This window comes from Prunus mume, linkage group LG2 (assembly GCF_029339155.1).
Source record: "Prunus mume cultivar Tortuosa linkage group LG2, ASM2933915v1, whole genome shotgun sequence".
NCBI classification, from domain to species: Eukaryota; Viridiplantae; Streptophyta; class Magnoliopsida; order Rosales; family Rosaceae; genus Prunus; species Prunus mume.
In genome coordinates, this window is record NC_142699.1 from 7,119,884 (window position 1) to 7,143,456 (window position 23,573).

At 35.5% G+C, this 23,573-nt stretch overlaps 3 protein-coding genes across 3 annotated transcripts; 2 read left to right on the plus strand and 1 right to left on the minus strand.

The window, feature by feature from the left end:
- Window positions 1–11,030: 11,030 nt before the first annotated feature.
- LOC103319831 (uncharacterized) lies at window positions 11,031–13,461 on the plus strand. The gene is made up of 2 exons (XM_008221423.2): window positions 11,031–11,529; window positions 12,865–13,461. The coding sequence occupies exons 1-2, from the start codon at window positions 11,043–11,045 to the stop codon at window positions 13,215–13,217; spliced, it is 840 nt and encodes a 279-aa protein (XP_008219645.2). The 5' UTR covers window positions 11,031–11,042; the 3' UTR covers window positions 13,218–13,461.
- Window positions 13,462–14,523: 1,062 nt separating this feature from the next.
- PMI1 (plastid movement impaired1) lies at window positions 14,524–18,062 on the minus strand. The gene has a single exon (XM_008221422.2). It carries the CDS (start codon window positions 17,279–17,281, stop codon window positions 14,621–14,623), a length of 2,661 nt encoding a protein of 886 aa, XP_008219644.2. The 5' UTR covers window positions 17,282–18,062; the 3' UTR covers window positions 14,524–14,620.
- A 3,990-nt stretch (window positions 18,063–22,052) lies between these two features.
- On the plus strand, window positions 22,053–23,413 carry LOC148919522 (uncharacterized). The gene is made up of 3 exons (XM_089046633.1): window positions 22,053–22,184; window positions 22,582–22,674; window positions 22,879–23,413. The coding sequence occupies exon 3, from the start codon at window positions 22,885–22,887 to the stop codon at window positions 23,281–23,283; it is 399 nt and encodes a 132-aa protein (XP_088902759.1). The 5' UTR covers window positions 22,053–22,184; window positions 22,582–22,674; window positions 22,879–22,884; the 3' UTR covers window positions 23,284–23,413.
- Window positions 23,414–23,573: the final 160 nt, after the last annotated feature.

Here is a 23,573-nt window from a genome sequence, read left to right on the forward strand (position 1 = left end):
TCTACCCTGAAGATATTGAGAAGAAGGGGAACAAGGGCAACATGAGATCGAAGCTGAAGGAATTCATATGAAGCGGCATGCAATTGAAGAAGGAAGGCCATACCTAATAAAATAAAGGGCTTGTCCAATATAGATCCCTATATTTTCTATTTCCTAGATATATACCCATCACTCTATAAATCTATGTGTAAAAGTCAATTTCAAATTTAAATGACTAGTATGATATAAGAGGTCGTAGTATTTCTATATTTTTACATCATTGCCACTAAACTTCATATTTTATTTATAATTTATTTCAAGCATTTCATTAATTGCCATAATTGTAATTAATATACTCCCTATTAATAGCATATCAATCACTCCATTTCTTTTAGTTGTCATTCCCTCTCACATCTCGCCCCCTAAAATTACAACCAAAAAAAAAAAAAATCTGTAAATTACATATCCAATAATGTACCTATGAAAAATATAATATAAATATATACATATAAAATATAGGTATATTATTTACCAAAAAAAAACAAAGTCAGTTACTTTGTAATTGCGTATATTTTTCATAATTAAAAATAGGTACACAATAATTTATATAAAATATAGGTACATTATTTACCCACAAGTAAATTATTTTACAATATACCTGTAAATGTGTATAGGTACATTATTTGGAATAGATAATTATGTACACTTTTCATACTAGGTAAATTATGTTTTTCATAAAACAAACAAGTAATAGTTACATTATTTTTTCAACATAATTAGTATGTACAGTTTTATTCATAAACAATTATAAAGTGGATTATTAGTCATGTATAATTCATAAAAAGAAAATAACATAAACATTTTATTAAACAAACCGATTACCTAAATTTGAATTTATTGTTAAATTTTTTTAAAAATGTTTCAAAATTAATTCCTACATCCATTACAACCATTTGGAGATCTTTCCAAATTCAACATCTGTCATTATATACAATCCAATTAAAAACTGTTTCCATATTGATTCCTACATTAATATACAAAATGCAATAATGGCTTAGTTGGGGGTATTTTTGGAATATGAAAAGTACAATAAATCAGATTTTATACTTAATTAGGTAACTTGCTAAGTTGGATCCTAGTCATGGGTTTTTACTTATACAAATTGGGTATTATTTATAGGAACAAAAAGTGAAGGGTTTTAGGTATGCAAATTGAATTTGAAGGGTGTAAGCCAAATTTACTATAAAATTAAATATATCCAAATTCTTTACGTATAACTTTATTGATACTGACATACAAACAAGAGAAAATGAATTAAAAAGTCCTTTCTCCAATTCGTGATGTTGATACTTCAAACTTCGAGGGTAAAAGAAAATAGAGTCTGTTTTAGTGTTTGATATTCATTATAGTGAGTTAGTGTGTGTGATTTCATTACTACTTTGAATTACCAAATTAAGGATTTTTGAATTGCAGTTGAGATGGTGAGGAAGAGGCAGACTCTGTTCCCCGGAGACTCTGAGTTCCCACACACTACAAAAAAAAGTGGCAATAGTTACCATTTTGTCACCAATTCTGGTGATTGTTGTGGGGGTTACTAAAGGCTTTAGTCACTAAAAAAAGCAAAAAAGGTGACTGAAAGCCTTTTTAGTCACCAAAAAGTCAAAAATGTGACTAAAGCCTTTAGTAACCCACAACAATCACCAAATTGGTAACAAAATGGTGATGCACTTTTTTTTTGTAGTGACAGTTGCTTCACATTTTCAGGTGTTTGTGTTATTAGAGTATATATTGTCTCTAACATGAGTTGGCCTATGACATGTGCGGGCTGTGCGACACAGAGCCCCCAAAATTTAGGGGCCTCCAAATGTTTTTAAAAGCCCAACATGTCACACCCCAACCCTCGGATTTACAAAACCTTGGGTTAAGACGTGATTCACACCTTAATTATAGAATTTAATAAAAACTATAACTAAAATGTGAAGAAAATATTTAAATAAATAAAATAAATATTTCACATAAAATATTCAGCAGAAACGCGTAAACGATAACATCTGAAACCATAAAAAATTTACATTATTTAACAAGTTAGAACTACTCAAGAGTTCACTTAAAGAGTAGCTCATTATTCAACCACAAGCTATGTTATATTCTATAGACATGCCAAAAATCATCACAAGCTCTAGATTTTAGGTTCGGTACCTGCAAAATCTATTAGGGGGTGAGCGAAACCACAGCTCAATAGGGACATAAACATTTTTACTATAAATTGATATAATTAAATTAAGTGACAAATAATTAAGCAACCAAATTTCACATTATTAGTAACAATGCATGAATGCTCTTCATCTAATCCCGTTAATTCATATAATTGAACAAGCAGACCTGCACGTCCCATACCATGCTTTTACCACTTGGTCCCGAATGCCCATTTATATGAACTAACACTCATTTCAACTGTCCCATAATTCCCCTTTTGTTAGTCATCTTGTCTAACTCCCTTTCGCCAGTCCCGAATCACCCAATAAAAATCATGTGCACTGTGGGATCCCTGAGACCTGGTACCTGCCAAGAGTTAGACTCAACTACACAAAATACCATTCCCATTACCCTCTTTTTCCACCATTATTTTCTCAACCCAAGAACTCCAAATAATTTACATGACATTATATAGTTCACATATCTCATAAAAACAATGTAATCATTTAAATATCACCAATGTACATATAATCATGCCCACATTGTTCAAACAGTTAAGAGTACGTAAATCAAACAGTACCATGTATAATATTATGCTCACGAAATTTAATTAAATCAATCTCTGAAAAAGGCCCCCCAAGAAACCCCTACCTTATTTCCAAAGCTAACTCCAAGTTAAGAAAAACACAAGCTCCGACCTCTAACTCCTCCAAGAATATTATTACCACTCTCTCTCTCTCTCTTTCTTTTTCTCTCTACCAATATGGTCTTCTCGTTTCTTAAGCAAGCTATGCATGCCCTTTTCAAGATGTGTAAACATTTGTACATGCAACTCTCTATTTATACTAGAAATAAGACGGCAACTATTAGTATATCATTGGTTGATATGTTTGGAGGTTAGAGATAAGTGCTAACATTTGGTTTTGAGATGATATTTTGATGAAGTAAAGCCAGCTAGCACTTGGATAGCAATGCAACAATCTTATATGTTTACACGTCCCTTAAGCAACTAAGAAATGGTGCCACCTCAAGCTTAAGTTATCCACCTCATGCTTCCTATATAATTAATATAATAAAATATATACTATAACAAGCTATGCATGCAGCAAGCTAGGACGTTTGTGTCTTCTCTACATTTTTAATATAATAATATATATATAATTATTAAAATGGTCAAACAACTATATATATAATCAAAATTATTAAATTTGCATTAAGTGAAGCAAATAAAATATAGACTTCTATAAAATAATTTATAATTTATAATTTTAATGCTTACCAAAATAAAATATTAACACTTTTAAGAATAAGGATTCTCACACAACATTATATTATATTTGTGGGTATGTGTAGGTTTTTTGGTATGTAAGAGCAAATTGAATGGATGTGAGTGTGTGAAAATAGACGAAGGATGATCTTGATTCTATTTGTGGGTTCTAACGTAATTGATACCACATATTTTGGTTTAATGTATGATTTATGCATTTTAAAATTTGAAAAATTGTTAATTTATTTATACATATTGGGCCTCATCAGCTTTCTTCGCACATGGCCTCCATATCTAATGGACCGGCTCTGGTCTCTAAGTATTTATCAAGTCCTCATAATGAAACCTTAATCTCTTGCAGCAAAGATATATAAGAATCCCATTGTTAACAGACGTACATTTATAAGCCATATAAAATGTGAATGTGATTCATTTGGGAGTTCTGTGTGAACACTTCGATTTTTAAATCAGAGAAAAGATCAGGTGGGCGTAGAGATGAGAATCAGATAAGAAACCAGCTTCCCGACTCTGATACGGTGAGTGTGCTACACTATCTTCTATGTGTCTCATAGTGCTTCTTTCTTCCCTACTCTTTATATACCAATGAAGCCTTTGTATTTATAATTGTTATGTGTACATCAGCAACGTAAAAGGATTTCAAACATTTATGTTATGCTTTCACAACTTGAAACTTGAAATCTTCCTTAACCATTCCTTTTGTGTCTTTTTTATTTTGGAGGAACTTTTGGCAGCCCATGGTGCAGCCAAGGTTAGCGCTTATGTAACCCATATGGTGTGTTTCCTAAACGCTCATCGGAGCGGTTCACTCACAAGGATGGTAAGTGCTTGCAGATGGATAATATGGTTACTGTTGAAGTTGCCACCAGAAGAGCGTAGGGTCGCAGACAGTCAACTAGTGATGAATTTTATTTTTATGTTTTTGGGATCAGTTGACATCTAGGTTGGGTTGCAGACACTAGTCGTCTAGGTTTGTTTTCGAGAGAGATGTATGTCTAGACTTGGATTTGAATTTGTTGACACTTGGATAGCTTGTGAATTTAGAGGAAGAATGTTGATACTTGGGTAGCCTTTTTTTGTTTTGGCCAAGTATACCTGGGTGGCTTCTGAATGCATTGAGTTATTTTATACTATTTTTTATAATCAAAATTTTCTTTACACACTATTTATGAAAAGGAATTAGATGGGATTTCATATATTGTTAAAGAACAGGGAAAATAAACCAATTAATCTCTTTGGTCGTGAAATTTGGTTTTCGAAGAATTTGGAAATTCAAGCAACTTGGAAAACATTTTTATGATTGATAAGTCCATAAATTTATACATTTATATACTCTTTGTACTTAGTTTTTGCAGGAGAATTTGATATAAAAATGACTTATTATTTTATTTTCTCAATTTTCAGCTTTCCAAAGCAAGTAATTTGTTTTCAACAGAAATACGACTTTTTGGTGGAGTTTTAGTACAAGACAAGTTGGAGATGAAAGCTGAGATCTTGAAGATGATTGTGAAATTTTTCTAGAATAATTTTCGAAGCAGCCAGTGAGAGCAGTCTTTGAGGTTAAGTCAGCATAAGGTGCAATCCCGTCAAAACTGTGCTTCTGTGGAAGAATGACTATTTGAGGACTTTCCTGATTTTTCCTCAAGGCATGCGATATATGGCTGGAAAGATAAGATAAAAATCTACAATTATCCTGAATTTTCTTAGAGGAAGAACAACCCCAAACCTCCGTGCAAAGTAACTGATGTGTTATCCCAGTCCAAGTAGGAAGAGGAGTCAATTACTTATTCATTTTGGATTTATGTTTTAATTAGGTTTTTCTTTATTTTTGGGCTGCTGTAAAAGCCCAGCTATGGTAGGAATAGACGTGTGGTGTTTTATTTAAGCACGAGAAACAACTCATTTATAGGTAGACACACAAAGACTAGGAGAAATTGGAGACACCGGAAGAGTACCGCAATTGGCTAAGTTTTATTGTTTCTTCCTTATGTTTTTGCTTATGTCGAATTCTATGATTATGTGTAACTAATTTTCTTTTGCTAGGGTATGATGTAGCCCTAGTATAATAATCTAGTTTACTTATTTTACCTATCTATTGATTGCCATTTTATGTTGGATTCTTAATCACTGTGCTTAATGAAATTGGTACTTAGGTGACGAGGGGTAAATTTTATGACACTAAAACAAAACGCAACAATCTTCACACACTTTAGACCTTGACCAAAAACACTTATGACTAGTCAACTGCTAGTCATGAACAACCACAATCAAGAATACACACAGAGCATGCCACAATGTATTTGCAACCCTAGAAGATTACTAGTGACAACTTAAGACACTTAGAAGGACCCGTCAATATAGGCATCCCCTGTGCTAGCAACAATTATGGTGAAAGTGTGTGAAATCATCATAATCAAGTAAATATCAAACAACAGATAATGATGACTAGTCAACTACAAGGACATAAACCCAGAATTCATACGATGACTAGTCAACCACCAAGAACACAAACCCAGAAAAATTATAGAGATGCAATCAGAAATTGTTCACCCAGAAACCCACCATTGGAAAAAACTGGGGGTCATCAACCGACCAGACATCCACTAAGTAGAAAAAAATTCTTACAAAGGAACACAAGCAAACTCAAGAAAAACCTAGATCTATTTAGGAAGATGAGCTATACCTCATTTATGCAATCTTCTTCTCCAACTTAGCAAAGCTTAAAGCTCAGTTCTTTATGGCAATGACAGCTCATTCTCCAGCTTATTCATCCCATGGCACCAGCTTGCAAGCTCTAATTCAGATAGAAACCAAAATTTGGATTCAAAGGAGAATGACCAATTTCTTCAAAAAACTATACTCTTGAAGAAATCAATCTTGAATCTAACCTAGATATATATGAGAGAGTGTTTGATCTAGCAAGATGAGGTTTTCATATTTCAAATGCAGTTTTCAAAAAGAAACATTTTGGAAAACTCAAAGATGAAAAATATGAAGGTTACACTTGAGGAAGAAGAGAAAGTTTACAGAGAAACTTTCCAAAACTTGCCTACAAAAGTGACTGCTGCCAAATGAGGAATTCTTTGGCTTTTACCAAAAATTCCTAGGTCTGAATCAACACATGGCAGAAGAGATAGAAAGGAGAATAGGACAAAATAGTTGGTTATCCAGCTGGAAATCCTACAGAGCAAGGATGACTAGTCATACGAGAAACAGATGACTAGTCATCATTTTATGAAATCAATTTAATGCAATGTGATGCAATGCACAATTTACCTTTGTCAATTTGCTTGAACCTCCATAGGATAGTTGTTAGTTAAGAACATCTAGAGAAGCTATTCCTAATCTAAACTTGAGCTTGATAAAAACAATATAAATCCTATTACAAAATTGTCAAGGGAAGCCAAAAGAAAAACTCAAAATGCATAGATTAACACTTAATAACTTGGTTGATTATCTTGACGTTTGATCACCATCTAGACTTTTAATTGAGTTAATCGGATGAAAATGAGAGTAAATACCATACTTAATTTGAGGTTTGCTTCTTGTGATTAGGATTTGTAATTTGTTTAGATTTAATACCATACTCCTAGGGTTTACATGCTTGTTGGAGGTTTTCACTTATCTTAATAAGTTTCTATGTGTTGATATTTGACCTAAATACCATAGGCGAATTACATGTAGGAATATACAAGTTAGCCTAAATACCATAAGTAATTCATGAAAAAGGAAAATTAAGCGGCAACATCAAATGGTTAGTTAATAGGTAGGTGAATAAGAGGCTAGATCAGATTACTAGTGGTGAATTCATTGTCCTAGTGCTTTTATCAATTTGAATTTCTCATCCATGTGTTTCGTGACTTTCTACTTGTTTTGTCTTTTAATTTCGTTGGTAATTAAATAATTCTTTCAAAAGCCCCTTTTGTGTTTACGTGAGTATGCTACGTGTTTAATTTCTTGTTTATATAATTAGAGTAGTTAAAGTATTTTGTGAAGTAAATTAGGTTAGACTAATTGGTAGTTGAACTCAATCCTCGTGGGAATGACCTTGTATTTGCCATACGATATTACGATTGACCTTGTACACTTACAAGTATAATTTGTGTTTAGACTAATCTTTCATTTTTCAGGTTGTCTAAAATTCACAACAATGATCCATTGAATCTTGTTAGAATTGATATTCACTCTCTATGGACCTTGCTTGAATTGTCTCATTTCAATTAGTACAAAAGAAAAGTAAAGGCAGAGTTGAAAAGACATTGTTTGGAAAGTGACATTTAGATTTAATGAGAGGTCTAAATGGGCTCGAAGGATCAGACAAAAAATAATAGAAAATGGGAAATGCTCTAGAAAGAGGAAAAAAACTTAGTTGCAATAGAGATAACATTATTTTGCTATCCTATTCACGTAGTGCTATCTTCGACCAATGATGTTATGTCACGTGGCCTAGAACTGTTAATCCAACATCTGGTCCACCGTCCATGATATGAACCCAACTTGAGAGTTGAGGCAGCCAAACTAGAAGCAGCCCCACTCCACTTCCCGCTCCCCATGTGCCCAGTACTTTGGTTGTTTACCCTTTTTTTTTTCTTCCCAAATTTCTACAAATTTGTTTACTTTTCTTGTTTACTTCACCTTCTAAACCTTTTAGGATTTTCCATAGGCTAAGAGCAAAACGACGACCTTACAAGGTATTAGCTTCAAGCCTTTAAGGATTTTCATAACAAATCTTCCAATCTCACACCAAAAAAAAAAAAAAAAAGGCATAGTGTACATAATTTCCAGATTAAAATCTCACTTTTTACGCATGCCACTTTCTTAGGGTTTGGTATTTCTACTTCGCACGGAACAATCTAACAATTATTTGCAATTCGTCCTTCAATGGCCAAAGACGTTGCATCCAATCAACAATCAGACGTACATTTATTCGAAGTACTAAATTATGCGAATTTCAACTTGCTCTCATTTATATGTTTGTCTCTCTTCTCTTGTTGATTTGCCACTCCATACGAGAGGGTGTATATATAGCTTAAGGTTTTAGGGCGTGGTTTTCTAAGAACAATAAGGTAAACATGTTTTGTTAAAGTACATGAGAGATTTTATCTTGAAACACAAAAAATGGACAAAATTAAACTTGTAAGGATCGACATATGAATGTGAGCTTTTGGAGATTGGGGGCGTGCATAAATGTCGCCAAGATCTTGAAAAAGAAAAAACATGTCTGTTTTCCACAAATTCTGTAAGTACATTATCTGGTCTTCCAAGGGAATTTGCAATACCAAGGCCTTGACTACATTTGTAGAGAAAATAACCTTCTTGGAGATAGGCATGCACAACACCACAGCCTTTTCCAAGACGTGATGAAAAAAGGAAAAAACACTATAAATAAAAAATTGCCAAATCTTGTGAGCTTCCTTTGAGCATCTACAAAATACCTACCAAGACCTAAAAACAGCTCCACTTTGCACTCTTCCCCCCGCTTTAGTTACATCCTATGCCAGTTTTGCTGCGCTGTGTGCCTTTATAAAGTTAGAAATAAAGTGGAAGTCGCACTTTTTGACTTGAACCTCACATGCCAGTGGCCAACTTCACATCCCAATCCAATTGTTTTTTTATAGGGTTTCTTGGGTTGGTTTTGTCAAATTCTAGGCATTAAGTCTTCACTTTTGGGAAAAATACATACCATGATTACGATTAGCCATAAATAAATATATAATCATTCAACTGAACGTGTGGGCACCAGCATCAGTTGACTGCATAGTTTTGTTCTTGTTTTTCCTCTAGGCTATAGGGAGCAGAATGGTCTTAGGCCACATTGCCAGTAATTTTCTCCATGCTTTTGTTGAAATTATTACCAAAATAAGAAACTTTAGTAATTGAAGCGAAAGAGACTAATTAACAGAACAGAAAAGATAAAAAACAGAAACACCCAATCCAAACTTTAAGTCACAAGTTTAACAGTTTACTTTAAAAAGCCATTGGATTGGATGTGGATTAAAAGTCTGTTGGGAATCCACTAGCTCAAGTAGATGCGCATAGAAGAATTACTTTTGGGCTTGAGGTGTGAATTGGAGACATTAATTTTGAGGTTTCAGGTGTGAACTTTGTTATTTTAAGTTTGAGATGTGAATCTTTTGAGTTTTGGAGGAATTTTTACTTTCTGGGGTTTGCATTATTTTTTAATCTTCAAGTGTGGATTTTGGGATTTTGTAGATTAGGGTTTGAATTTTGCATTTTAGAGTTTGACGCGTGAATTTTGACGTTTTAGAGTTTAAAGTGTAGATTTTGACATTTTGGGATTGGATATGACTTTTAGATTTAGGATATCGGTGTGAATTTTAAATTATGTTTGGAATTTTGGGGCATTGGTTTGGACTTAGGTAGTTATAAGTTTGGGGCGTGAGTTTTGGTATTTTGAACTTTGAGTGAAGATTTTGTACCTCAAATCCTGGAATGAAATTTGTTTTACAAACTCAAAATGTGAAAATTCACACTTAAAATCTCAAAATACCAAAATTCACACTTCATTCAAATCTATTTTATACAAAAACAATAAAAGAACTGCCAATAAGGTGTAGCTTAGTGGAAAAAGACTTTGACTTGTAGATGAGTGGTCTCAGATTTGAATTCTCATAACACATTGGTAATGTGTGTGTGAGAAATCTCTCTCCCATTTATAGTTTAGATTAGGGCTGGGCTCAGTTTGGGTTTGGTTCGGTTTTGGGCTCAACTCGATACCGATCTATAAGCTTCAGTTTGACTATTTTGAAAACCGAAACCAAACCATAATTGATGAAAACCGACCACTTCGGTTAACCGGACTTGGTGGTTTGGTTTGGTTCGGTTTCGATTTTTTGGCTTTCTGAGAGAGAGAGAGAGAGAGAGAGAGGAAATAAAAGTAATGGAGAGGAGAGAAGAAAAAGAGAGAGGGAGAGATGGAGAAGAAGAAGAAGAAGAAGGGGAGAAAAAGAAAGGAGAGAGAAGAAGAAGAGAGAGACGGTGAGAGGGCGTGAAGACATATATAAGAAGAATGAGAAAATAAAAATATAGAGAGAGGGATTAATGAAGACAAGACAAACGGAGAGATTGAGAGAGAAGAAAAAGAAAAGATTAAAACTATGTATTATATATATTTCTTATAATAATATTATATAAATTTTTTTTAATATCTTCAATTTGATTTGGTTAAACCGTGGTTTTAAATATTACAAATCGTACACCGAACCATATATTTCAATTTGGTTTGGATTCAAACCGATGACAAAAAAAAATTGAAAAAAAATCAAACCAACCCAACCCATCTGTTTGGTTTGGGCGGGTTGACCGGGTTTGAGTCCAAATGCCCAGCCATAATTTAGACTATCATTTGTATTAAAAAATAATAAAAGAACTCAAGGACTTTACATGTTTGGCCAGTTTTACACTTAAAACATAGCAAGGAAAGATGTTTGCTTAGTAATAGTGTATATGTCTTAGTACCCCATACTAGGCTATCCAATTCCAACATTTTATATTGGCCAAATTGATCTGTGGGCCAACCACATGATCACCTCCGTTGATCTAAAATTTTTCCCAACTATAAATGACGACTTCCACTATATATACACACAACACGTATTCCCACTTCTCGGACACGGAGCAGAGCAGAACAGAGAACAGAACAGAACCTATTCTTTCTTTTCAAGTCACAAAATTTTTTTCCCTTTCCCTTTCGCTTTTCTTTTTCACCTTTCTCATCAATCAACCCCTCAACTCTTCTCAACAAACCAATTCTCTCAGCCTTAACATGAATGGGCATAGAGAAGACAACTCCTATTGCTATTTCCACCCAAAGGAGGTGGTTGTGGGTGTTTGCTCTCTCTGCTTGACCGAGAGGCTTCTCATCTTGGCTGCAAAAAAGAGCCACCATGTTTCTTCAGCCAGAGGCAGAGCTAGTGCTCATAGAACTCCAAGTGGCATGCACAAGAAGCCACCCATTAGCCTCCCCAAGATCTTTGCTTTCAGCTCTTTCCTCAATCGACAGTGGAAACCAAATTACTTGGATCAAGAGGCCTCCACCAGCCAAGAAGGTAAGTTTTTCTTTTGGGTGAGTGGTAAAGTTTTCATCTTTTTAGTTTTTTTTTTTTGTCTTGCAGCTTTCAGTGATAATGAGATATTAATTCCGGGTGATATAAACAAAGTTAAAGCCTAAACATTGTGCTTGGATTTGTATGTGTGTTTGTTTGTGGCGGTCTGGTTGATTATGTTTGCATAATTAGTTGCTTTTTGGGTAATAATGACAAAATTAGGGTCAAAGTATATATATGTTCATACAGGAATATTAATGGGCAGATTGGAGATGCAAGATTCCATTTTTTTTTTTCTTAATTAAATTGGTTAATAACAGCATGAAAAATAAAAAATCGGTTGTCAGATGGTAAAAAAAGAGTTGGGTTTTGGGGTTTAATAATCAATTCACAATTTTTTACGGTGTTTATGAAGAAACCATCACTGAGTTTAAACCATAAGCAGATGAGTTTGACGAATGTGTAAGAAAGCTTCATCCTTTTGTACCAAGATGCATCCTTTTTTGGTTTTAGAAGTAAATGGTAGTTTCCTTTATGAGATTTTGTGCAATTGCATTTGCTCACTTCAAAATAAGTGAGGGGCACTACTCCTTCTAATCTATATTATTTTTGGAAAAAAAAAAACCCCTTTAGAAATATCTGAAATATTCACCATACTTCCATTATTTTAAGTAACTCAATTTGATATTTTAAATATTTTAAAGAGAAAAAGGTGGTATGATCATTATATATTACCTTATTTCTTTAGTTCTAACCTCCATTTGTTTTCCTCTCTCTTTGCTTGCACTCAACTCTCTCTCCTTCCATCCCAGCCAACTATTAATAATTAATAATAATGAAGGTAAAGTTTGGAGGGAATGAAAACGCAGTTGTTACATTTGAGTAACATATTCTATTTGCAAATATTCACATAATTTAAACAGAGAAAATTAGAATCATTAGCGCCATTTTGAAAGAAATGAAATCTAATTGCATAGATTTATGCAGAAGTCACTCTAGTTACATTTTGTTTTTTTGTAATTGAACTACATTTGCTGTTGATTTTGGTCATGCAGATTCGGGCAAATTAGAATGTAGGAGGGACCCTTTGGGCCATTTTTGTAACCATTGTAATGTACTAACTCGCTGATTAATCATGTTGTTAGTATTAAGTACATGTGGTTTGCGTATTTGGGGTTTATCCTAAGACCTCATACTCAATACTCAATGAGATAGTAGGTCATGGGAGTTTTCTAATTACCCAAAAAAAAAAAAAAAAACTGTTATAAAGAATGTGTATTTTTGTGATTTTTGTTGGCATCCATAATCACAAATTCACAATGCAAATGGCTTTTTCAGACTCGTTCATATCAATCAAGTTTGAAGAGAATGGAGTTGCCTCATGGGAGAAGAACAGAGTGTCTAAGGTCTCTCTAGAGCATTGCAACATGTCCTGGAATCACAACTTCAGCAAGGAAGCTAAGGAAGCTAAGGAGGTCAAGGAGGCTAAGGACACCAAGAGTGTGATAGAGCATGGGAAATCCCATGCGCCACTTAGGTGGCGGAAGAGGATAGGGCACTTGTTCCAGCTCATCAGATGGAAGAGGTCCAACAAAGGCAATGTGTGCCATGTGAGCAGCAAGGTGGAAGGAGTCAAGGTAAGGAAGGGTTGGATGAGAACCCTGACAAAGAGAAGGGGGGCCATGGAATAAAGGGGGTTGTACAGAAAGTGACACAAGTCTTTTCCTCCACCATACTCATCTGTGGGTAGAAGCTCCATAAAGTCATATATTATTGAGGGTGGTAGAGTCAAATTCTTTACTTTATCATTCCCCTTAAAAAATGTGCTTTTATCTGGTTTTCAACTCTCAGCCTTCTTTTCTTTTGTTTTTCCTTGATTTCTTTAAACAGTACAGGTTGTAAAAGGGTTCTTGAAATATATGCTTTGGTTTCTCATCGTTATAAAAAAAAAAAAAAAAAAAAATTCATTTGTAGTTCCTCTCCATACCAAACATTTGAAAGCTAGACCCACGTTAGGTTCACGAAGTGGGAAACAATGGAGCAAAGGGCCCATTCTTGTGCATCTGGAACTTGTCTAACACTTGTCTTGATGGTTGAATACGACCTTGTTCCCTCCAGTAAAGAAAATTCAAAATGGAATTGTAAAATAAAATAAATGTCTTTAACATGTTTTTAATGATGGATTAAAAATGTCGTGAGTCTCAGTTATTCTTCCCATGTGCAAGTCATCATCCATGTGATGTACCTGGCAAGAGAGCCACTAGGCCAAATTTCTTTACTTGTCTCCTTCGTTGGTTCAATTTGTCCCAAGTTCTGGCTTGCTCAAATCAATTGGACCATTGATCTTTGTTTAGGGTTAGGACCACCATGTAGGTTTTCAAAAGTTTTCTAATGCGGTGGATGAAAATGACAAGACATGAATCTCCCTCCAACTTCATCAATAATTAAAGGTATAAGTTGAGTCGGATTGACACAAACATGGCAAGGAGTATGTTTAAAATGGTCCAATATACAGTATGATATACGATGAGGACATATACTATACCATATATGATATGTCTAATAGATGTTGCCTAACTTAAGCATGAACATAAGCTAGGAAACATATGATTAACGGGTCGTTCGTGTTGGACTTGGTTAAAATAACATGAGTGAATGACAATATTCCCTACAAATCAAGGATCACATTCGATTACATTGCTTACAATCTTGCAATTTAGACTTTCCTCTTTCAACTTCTAATCATCATCTTAGGATTTTTCTCGAAGTATTTAGACAAATTTGTGAGGAAGTGGTAAAACACGTGATTTGCTATAGTATGAAATAATTATTCGAATAAGAGAAGAGATCGTGAGTTCGAATCCTGCAATTGTGCTGTTTCAATATATGTTGAATTTGAACAGTAACTGCGTTACTTTCTCTTGTTTTGTTTTGCGAGACTTCTAATATTTTTCTCAGAAGTTATTCACAGGTGCCACATATTTTACTATTTGGAGCTGTTACAATCTGACACTGTTTACTCCTTGTATCTGTTATTGCTGCAAATAAATTACAAAAATAAATGATGTCACTCAAATATTACAATACATGTAGTTCATTTGGTAAACTTTACATCTGGGTTTCTCATGTACTTGAGCCACATAGCAGCCATTACTCTTGATGAAATGCTCCACAACAAATCTTGACCTTTGGATGTCACATGCTTGCCTCTCTTCCCTGCAGCTTTTGCCAATCCATAAGCAACCAGCCACTGCATTGCAGTTAGCCTCTGCTTCTCACTATCCCATGCATTCCTCTTCCCTCTTGTCCTCACCTTTAAGCCTCCCACATGCAAACTTGTCACTTTGAATTTCTTTTCCTCCTCATACTTATTTACTTCAATGGTGTCATCAGCTCTTGTTGCATAAATCAGTGCAATCATAGGGCCTCCAACTGCCTCATACCGCCTTACCGGATCCCTCAGCTGAACAATAACTGCCAGTGTGATTGTTTCTGGATGATCTTGATCCCCATCTTGTAAACCATCTGAATTGGCCAAGCTGTGGTTTTTGATCCAATCCTCCAGTGATATAGAAGAAGCAAGTGGGTGATTTTGAACTTTTGCACCACTTGTTGTACCGTTCGATGGAGAAACATCAAATGGGGCTTCTTCATCCGCTATTTCAGCCTGAATTTTCAAAGCTTCAAGAGCCATGGCCTCAATTTTCTGCACGGAGAATGCCAGAATCTCCTCTGCTGTCAAGGGGTTCTCATTCACATTCCAAATCCCAGTTGAAATCCTCTCTTTCCTACCTGTGCTCATTGCATTTGCCATGGTTTTAACAGCAGCAATGGTTCTGGCAGCAGTTGAACTAGCACCTTCTTTGTTTCTCCCTTGGATGATCGCCGAAGCAATGCCTTCGAAAGCAATCTGCTCAGCCGTTTTATCCATCAGTTCATCCAAGGCCATCAAATTTAGAAGCTGAGAATTCAGTTCATCAAGTCCAATAGCTGCAATTCTCTGAAACAATTCAAATCCACTCATGGACTGATCCCATGGTAGAACAAATGGTTTTGATATCTGCATGGCAAGTTTTGGAGTGTCTTTCCTTGCTACCAAAGTATCTAATGGGTTCATGGCTGCCAAGTACCCTCCATCCCTGGTTTGAACCACACAGCCTAAGCTCTTCCCAAGATCAGGAAGGTACACCTCTGATTCAGCTTCTGCAGATTCCTCTGCTCCTTCAAGCTCCAAAGGAGGAACATCATTTTGGCTCAGTTTATATTCATTCATGATGATCTCCTCCTCCTCAAGCATTTGAAGAAACTCCTTTGTTACATTTTCCTCATTAGCCTCCAATCTCTGTAATTCAATTTCATTATCCTTGTCGTCGGTTTTTTCTTCTCCCATCAAAGACTCAAGAGCTTTAATCTGCTGAGCAATAGAATCAAGCTCTGTCAGTCTTGTTATATGCACTTGATGTTGCACAATTTCCTTCACAACCTCACGTGATGCTGCTGATTTTTCCCCAACAGACTTTTCTGATTGCTCTTCCCTATATTCCTCTTCCTTGTCTTGGAATTCAACTCCTTTATCCACTACTTCAAAGTCTGGCAGATCAAGATCCTCTGTCTTTGGTACTTCTGGTTCTTTTGGCTTCGGAGCTGAAGAAGATGATATTGGAACTGGGTTCGGTTCATCAAGGTCCAGTTCATCAATCCCCTGAAGATCAGCTGCTTTTCCTGCTTGTGAAGGAGTCCAAGCTTCTCCTCTGCTTGACAATTTTGGACTGGACACACTAAATGATGTTTTTGATTGCTTCCTAGCAAAAGAAGATGAGAAATTCTTGGACTTAACAGACTTTAAATCATCAGCCTGGCTGTAAATTCCAATTCCTCCGTCTTTCTCCATAATCTGAAACCCCAATTTCAAAACAAGCTCTCCTCCTTTTGCCTTCCCTAACAGCTTAAAACTCGTATCCCATTGTCGAATTCGTTGACCTTCATTGTTCCTCTCAATGGACTCCTGAATAAGCTGACTCAAATCCACAGAACTCCTCCCAAAATCAAGCTCTTCAGCATCAACTGCAAACACATATATCCAAAAGGGTCTTGGCTCAAACTTTTGCTGCTTCCCATGGCCATTACTGCAATACACATGGCACCGAAGGAAAAGGGTCTCTTCGAAATCAGCAGCTCCTTGTGTAACCCTTGACGGCATTGTTTGAACAGCTCCATCTTTTGTTTCCTTCTTCCGAACGCAGACAGAAAGCCGAAGGCCATTCATTGAAGCTGGAAGGCCTTGTGCAGCGACAACCTCAACAGAGAACAAGCAGCTGACCTTATTCATTCCAATGTGGGAGATAGCGCGAATCGGCTTCCAGTTCCAGATACCCTTTTTCTCTGTGGTGGCAGTCGCCTTGTCATCCAAGCTTCTCAACCCCGGCAAATTATTATTCGTCGCCTTCTTGCCTCGATCTTTTTGCTCATTCTCATCATCATTATTGATAAGCTTTGGGCGGGAGCGCCACGGGGACAAAGACATGCGCCTTCGGGGTTTGTTATTGAGCCTAATCTCCTCAGCACTAGTCGGAACAGTTTCATCTTTCGATGGTATCGCAGGAACTGAGCTTCGAGGAAGAATAAGGGAGGCAGTTCTTCGGGTGCTAGTACTGGAAGTGTGGGATTGGTAAAGCGACTCGCTGAGCGCTTCCAGCTCTTCCAGAAGTTGAGTGTTGGAATTTCTCCTGGTGCCTGATGAATTTTCAGCTGCCATTGCTGAAGAAAGAGAAGAAAATAAAAAAGGGTAAGTTGAAATTGGTGCAATGGGTGGGAAGGAGATTGAAACTAAGGGGAATTAGATAAGGGTTTTTGTTCGCTTGGCTGTGAAATTTCTGAGGTGGAGAAACTGCCATGGTTGTGATGATTCTTCTGGAGCCAATGAATTTGTGTGAAGGATAAGAGGAAGACGTTTGTTTCTTCTCTCCCATTCTTGTTCTTCTCTGGTGAAAGAGACAGGTTTGAAACATTAGGCATGGAAACTGGTCCCAGCAATTAAATTGATTTGTTCTATCTGGTATTTTATATGTTAATCTAAATTACTAAAAGGTTTCTATGAAGCTTCTGGCATTGTTTTCACTTGCAGATGTTTCCAACCGAAAGGTACTTGTTCTGTGATTTTTCACTATGTGTAGAGGTGGCAACAAAGGGCACATAAATATAGGCAATTTCCATCCAAACCATTAATTCCATATCAACCTTGACATTTTTCTCGTCACATGTACCTCACATATAGAGGTGTAGAGGTGGCAACAAGACAAATCAAATGTATCTCACTAGTGGGACAGATATGTCAACAATGCAGTCGATAAATATGGTACAAATAATATCGCTTCATCCATTATTAGATGACTACTTTTTTTTTTTTTTTTTTTTTTGGGTCAAATTCATTAAGGTGACATTAAAGTTATGTTTATGTACCTCATATCTCACATATGTAAGATTTATTCACAATAGGAAATATAGTGTCCAACAATGTAATGTAGTAAGTAAGTGTGAAAATAGTTTCGTACTCTATAATATTTTCTCCAAGGCTTTGTAGGTCATTGATTGATCAAACAGATAATTGGATACGCAAGGTCCCAGAATGCTAATGCTAATGCCATTGTCATTGCTCTAGCCAATGGGAGCTTGATTGATATTTACTTTAGGACATACGTGGTAGCTTGAGAAAGACTTCAAATTATGTGGACGAAAATGTCGTGGGCCCCCTACAATTACAACGATATTAAAAGAAATTTTGATTCATGTGTTGTGTGGCTGCATTTGCAATATAGTAAATATGAATTTATTTATGTGCATTTGCATCTGGAAAATTTTACTTCATGACATTGTTGCCAAAGAACTTACTGCTCAAGAACGTAAAAATATTATTAGAAACATGATAAAATAAAATAAAATATAACTGACTGGTTTCCTCATTAATAACATCCCACTAACTAGATTATGCAGGAAATTAAGTTAAGAATAATATCAATTTTGTAGTAATAAGACATAAGTGCTCACGTGTATGTATCTATAGCAGGAAAGGGGAACACAATGACTAATGAGTTTTGAGGACCCCTCAACCCTCATGCCATGAATATCCACCAAAAAAATCAAATCACGAACTTGGCCAGAACACCAAAGCAACCTTTATAAGTTTGCTTTAATAAAGCCATAATTTTGAAGGACATTTTCTCAAGGTAGTTAGGTAGCTGTTTGACAAAAAAAAAAGGTATCTAGCTTGCTAGGCCGAACAAACTTTCCAGGTTTTAGGTATATATATAGCATTTGTGGCCTAAAATTCCTTCTTTTTCTTCTTTATTTCACTTCAAGCTGGAACAGCCCACATGACATGATCTCTTATCTCAAGTTATCACATCATCTTTTAAAAAGTTAATTGATTTCCGAGCAAGTTTCTGAAAAGCCACTTTCACATTTCGAGTACTAAGCCATCTACTATTTAAGTAATGCGGGTTCTTGAAACTTGAGGGTCAAGAAACCCATCAAATTCAAGTGACATTATTATTTTGGTGTTAATTAGATGGTTGCGAGTTGCGACCAACAGCCATTCTGAAAAGGTGGATCATGTCTTAGTTTTTTCCTTCACTTTTTTTTGTGTGTGTGTGGAGATGAAGGCCACTAGAACTTGCAACGTGCGTCGCTCTAAAAATGGAGACACAATTACTTGGACAGCTTTTAACAAAGTGGACATGATTTTGTTGACTGAATGCATCCAGTACTGACAAAGTATCATCCAATATGCCGACACTGATCCTTAAATATATTTTTTTTGGTTAATAGCCGACACTGATCTTTGGCTGTGTGCGTTTCCATGACCCGATAAAATTATTGATTTTGGAGGCACGTGTCTTTAAGACTTTAACACGTCTCCTTTGCTGCACAAGTGTAGGCGGAGAAAAAAACGAACTCTAGTTTTCTTTAAAGTGTTTATTTATGAATCGCATGTACTTATGTACGTATGCATGCACTAGTTTTAGAATTTTAAAGACACAAAAGATGTGTTTTGTGATTTAAAGGGCGTGTGCATGTGCATCAGCTTGGTGTGTTGATTGCTGGCTTGTTCTTATTGTAGGGCTGCCGGGAGGTCGACGTAGGTGGCGGGTGAAGTCTGTAGCGAGCAAATCCTTGGGTGTGTGAGTAGCAACACTCAATTTTAAATCATATGTAGATTGGGCCCTAGACCCGCTATCTCTAGATGACGAGTTGGACTAGTGAGCATGTTATGGACTAGAACTCAGTTGACCCATTATTCTTTACATAATGTCTAGTTGAGAAGCCTCTTAAACATGTTTTTTTTTGGTCAAGGAGCCTCTTAAACATGTTAGTAAGCATTTTCATGTGGAGTACAATAGATCAAAGTAATGTTAATCTTAATCCTTCCTTACACACACAAGTGATTTTCTAAATAAATGGTGGAAAACACAAAACCGCGATAAAATCAATGCAGAGAACAACCCTCTTACACAGGAGTGTTGAACAAGCAAATGTTTGGCAGTTACTGCAGATGCTTCTTTAACATGAAAGAAAATACAAAATAAGGTCTTGGCAAATGACCCCCCTATCATCAATGAAGAAATACTAAAGAATTCTGCTTGTTAGACCTTCTACTGTATAATGTAAAGTGGCATAATGAAGCAAGTTGAGGTTCCAAGTTGGAACTCAAAATTCATTGGACAATGAGTGAAGGAAGCCAAAGTTTATTTATTTATTTATTTTTGGGTCAGATTGTGAAGGAAGCCAAAGTTATTTAAACTACTAAGACTTTAAGTTTCTGACATGAGATTCACACTCTCAATGCCTAATGCTTTTTGTTAATTAGATTCTACCCAGAATGTCGAATACATTACTTTGATTAAACACACTAAATTAACGAAAATCAGAAATCAGTTTGCATTGTTAGTTGAAACTTTTATTAAACACACTAAATCGAAGTCATGTTCGAATTCAAAGAGAAGTATTGAACCTCATAAATAAGAGAGAAAAATGATAACTGACAAACTAGATGATTAACACAAGATGGTATATAAATGTGGTATAGCATTGCTCTTTTTAAAAACCAAGTATAGGAGCCTTTATTTTTTATGAGGTACTCTTGTTTTTTTTTATACATAAATATACACTAGGTGCCTTGGGGTTTCGAACCTCTACCCACATGGGTGAAGATGGAAAAACTCAACCAACTGAGTTATACACCACTGACTTTATTGGGTATTCTAAATTACTATCTAAATGGCTCAAGGGACCTGCAGTTACAAAGGTACAACACAATTATTCCAATACAAAATAATTTCCACCTGCATGCATCTGTCTCTACGTATTTAATTTTTTTGATTTATTTAATTATTAGGCCAAACTCTTGTGACATGCTTGTTTCAAAGCAAGGGGTGGATCAGAAAATGCTCCAGTTGAAATTTTATCAGAAATAAACTTGGCAGTGTTGGAAATATAAGTGCTAAATTGCTATAAAATAAATAAGTAAACACTACAAACAAAACAGATTTTTACAACAGTAGAAAGGAATTAAAAGAACTTTAATTGAGTTGAGGCAAGTGTTGGACACTCTGACCTTAAGATGAATTACGCCCCACACTGCTACTTATGGTTTACTAGCATTCGCCTCTCAGGATACAACGACTCCCCTCCTTGAAAAAGAAGTACTGCAATTCACAAGGAACTTTGAACCAAATTATGCAGGAACCTCTCTTTATGAAAACTCTAATACTTTCTATATATGAAAGTCTGTATGTAGAGAATTAAATTGAATTCTTAAAACTGTAGGAGGATTGCTCTATTTATAGATGATGAAATACCCTTTCCAAAAAGGTATCCCAATCTGAAAAGGCAAACAATGAATCCCTTGGTCTGAAAAGTTGTCACCTCAAACAATGCATCCCTTGGTTTGAAGAGTTGTCACCCCCCAATTGAAGATGTCCTTAACCTAAATGTCATGTCTTTAACCCAATGGATTTTATTAATTTCCATTCAAATAGGAAAATTAATATTAGTTAATATTAATTTCCAACAATCCCCCACATAAATGGAAATTGACTCAACAACATGCAAACAAAAAATGAAGACACTAGAGACACTACAAGAAAAAAAGGCTAATGTGACCAAATAAAAAGTGAGGCTTGTAAATTCGTCACATATAGTAGGTATTTGTGACGAATTTATCAAGTCGTCACTCATAAGACAACAAAGACATCTGCAATTTTGGAGGAAGGCCAAATCCCTCACAAATAGTCTTGCGGTTTTGGGCGGGAGCGACCACCAGTTATTTGTGAGGCTTGGGGGGTCACATATAATATTTTAGGGCGTCACGAATTTGTAGTGTGGGAATATCTATCCAAAAAAATAAAAAATAAAAAAGAATGGGCGGAAAAGTTTCCCGCCCCAAAATAAAAATTATATTTTAGGGTTTAGTTGTCATCACATATTCGCACATGTGAGGACCTGGCATCACTTATCACATAAAATATTAATCAAAATTACAACTATTCATTCATCTCCCTCTGTTTATTTGCTCTGCTACCAAAACTCATAGCCATCTGCGTTTCTCAAATCAACGGCCACCGATCGATACGGTTTCATCTTCGGCTATTTCTCCGACGAAGGTAACTTCTCCGACGACCATTATTGCTCCAGCAACAACTACCACTTTGACGAAGCGCTTTCATTCCTAATTCTTCAAGGCACCACAATATCTCTGTCTTCTTAATCCTAATATAGGTATCATATTTGTAATTTTAACTTGTGATTTTTATCTCTTTGCTTCAGTTTGGGTAAGTTGAGTGTTTTGGTGAATTGTTTCATGTTTAAGATTTAGGATTCATAGAATCATCCTGTGATTGTTGATTGGTTTATTTGTGAAATTTGATGTTAAAGATATCTCTTCAGGCATAATTTGATTTATTGGATTTTTATGCACTGTTGTTAATATAAAATTACATAGCTACTTTAAATATTTTCCAATTGATTTTATTCAATTTTTTATTTATTTCTGATTTATAGGAGGGGAAGCCTTTATCATTCATTGATAATTGGGAAAGGCTACATAAAGACAAAGAGCATAATTGGATTAGTGAGGATGCCCAAGAAAAGCATGTAAGTCAATAATGATTTATATTAGTAAATATTATTGCACCCAAATTGATAGAAGTTGTGGATCCTCTTACATATTTAGAAAATACTATGTACTATGTAATATTGCTTTTTAGATGGGCGTTGGTTGATTAGTTCTTCTTACACACAGTTACTAATGGCATCTCATATGTCATATGCAAGTTTAATTTGTTGGTTTGTCTATAGGAAAAAATGAAACAAATGCGAGATGAACTAAGGTCCAAGATGATTGAGGAGGCTGATGAGGATATTGAGGCTGATTCAATAGAAGTTCCAATTGAGGCTGAGTTCAAGATTATGGGTGATGTACTTGGAGTGAAAGGTAGGACAGTTCATGGTCTTGGTGCTTTTCCTCGAATGGAAGCCAATATCTCAACCACTGGTTTTTCTGGCACTTCTAATTCTGAGCTTAGCAAGTTACAAGATACAGTACAGATGCTTGCCACAAATATGCAAAGTGTGCAGGAAGATTATTCAAATTTAAGGGCTAATTTGGTGGCAGCTTTGGAGGCATCCAACAATGGTGGGCTGGATAATGCACAGTTGATGTCAATGTTGCGTGCAGCTTTGATGCCGTCGGCAACAACCTAGGATGAGATTTACATGTTTATATTATGTTATTTTGGATATTAAGCGTGTTTAGAACCTTGGATATACGATTAACTTGGATATGCTATTTTGGATATTATTCATCTATGATATAAAGCTTATGTATTCTTGATGCAGAGTATTATATGTATTAGGATCACTGTCATGAAATCATTCACACATATTATCAATTGTGATGAGTTTTTTAGGCATAACAAATTATACAATATGAGGATTAGTGACAAAACACAAGAAGTCACATATTGTAAACAGTGACAATTTATAAAGCATCA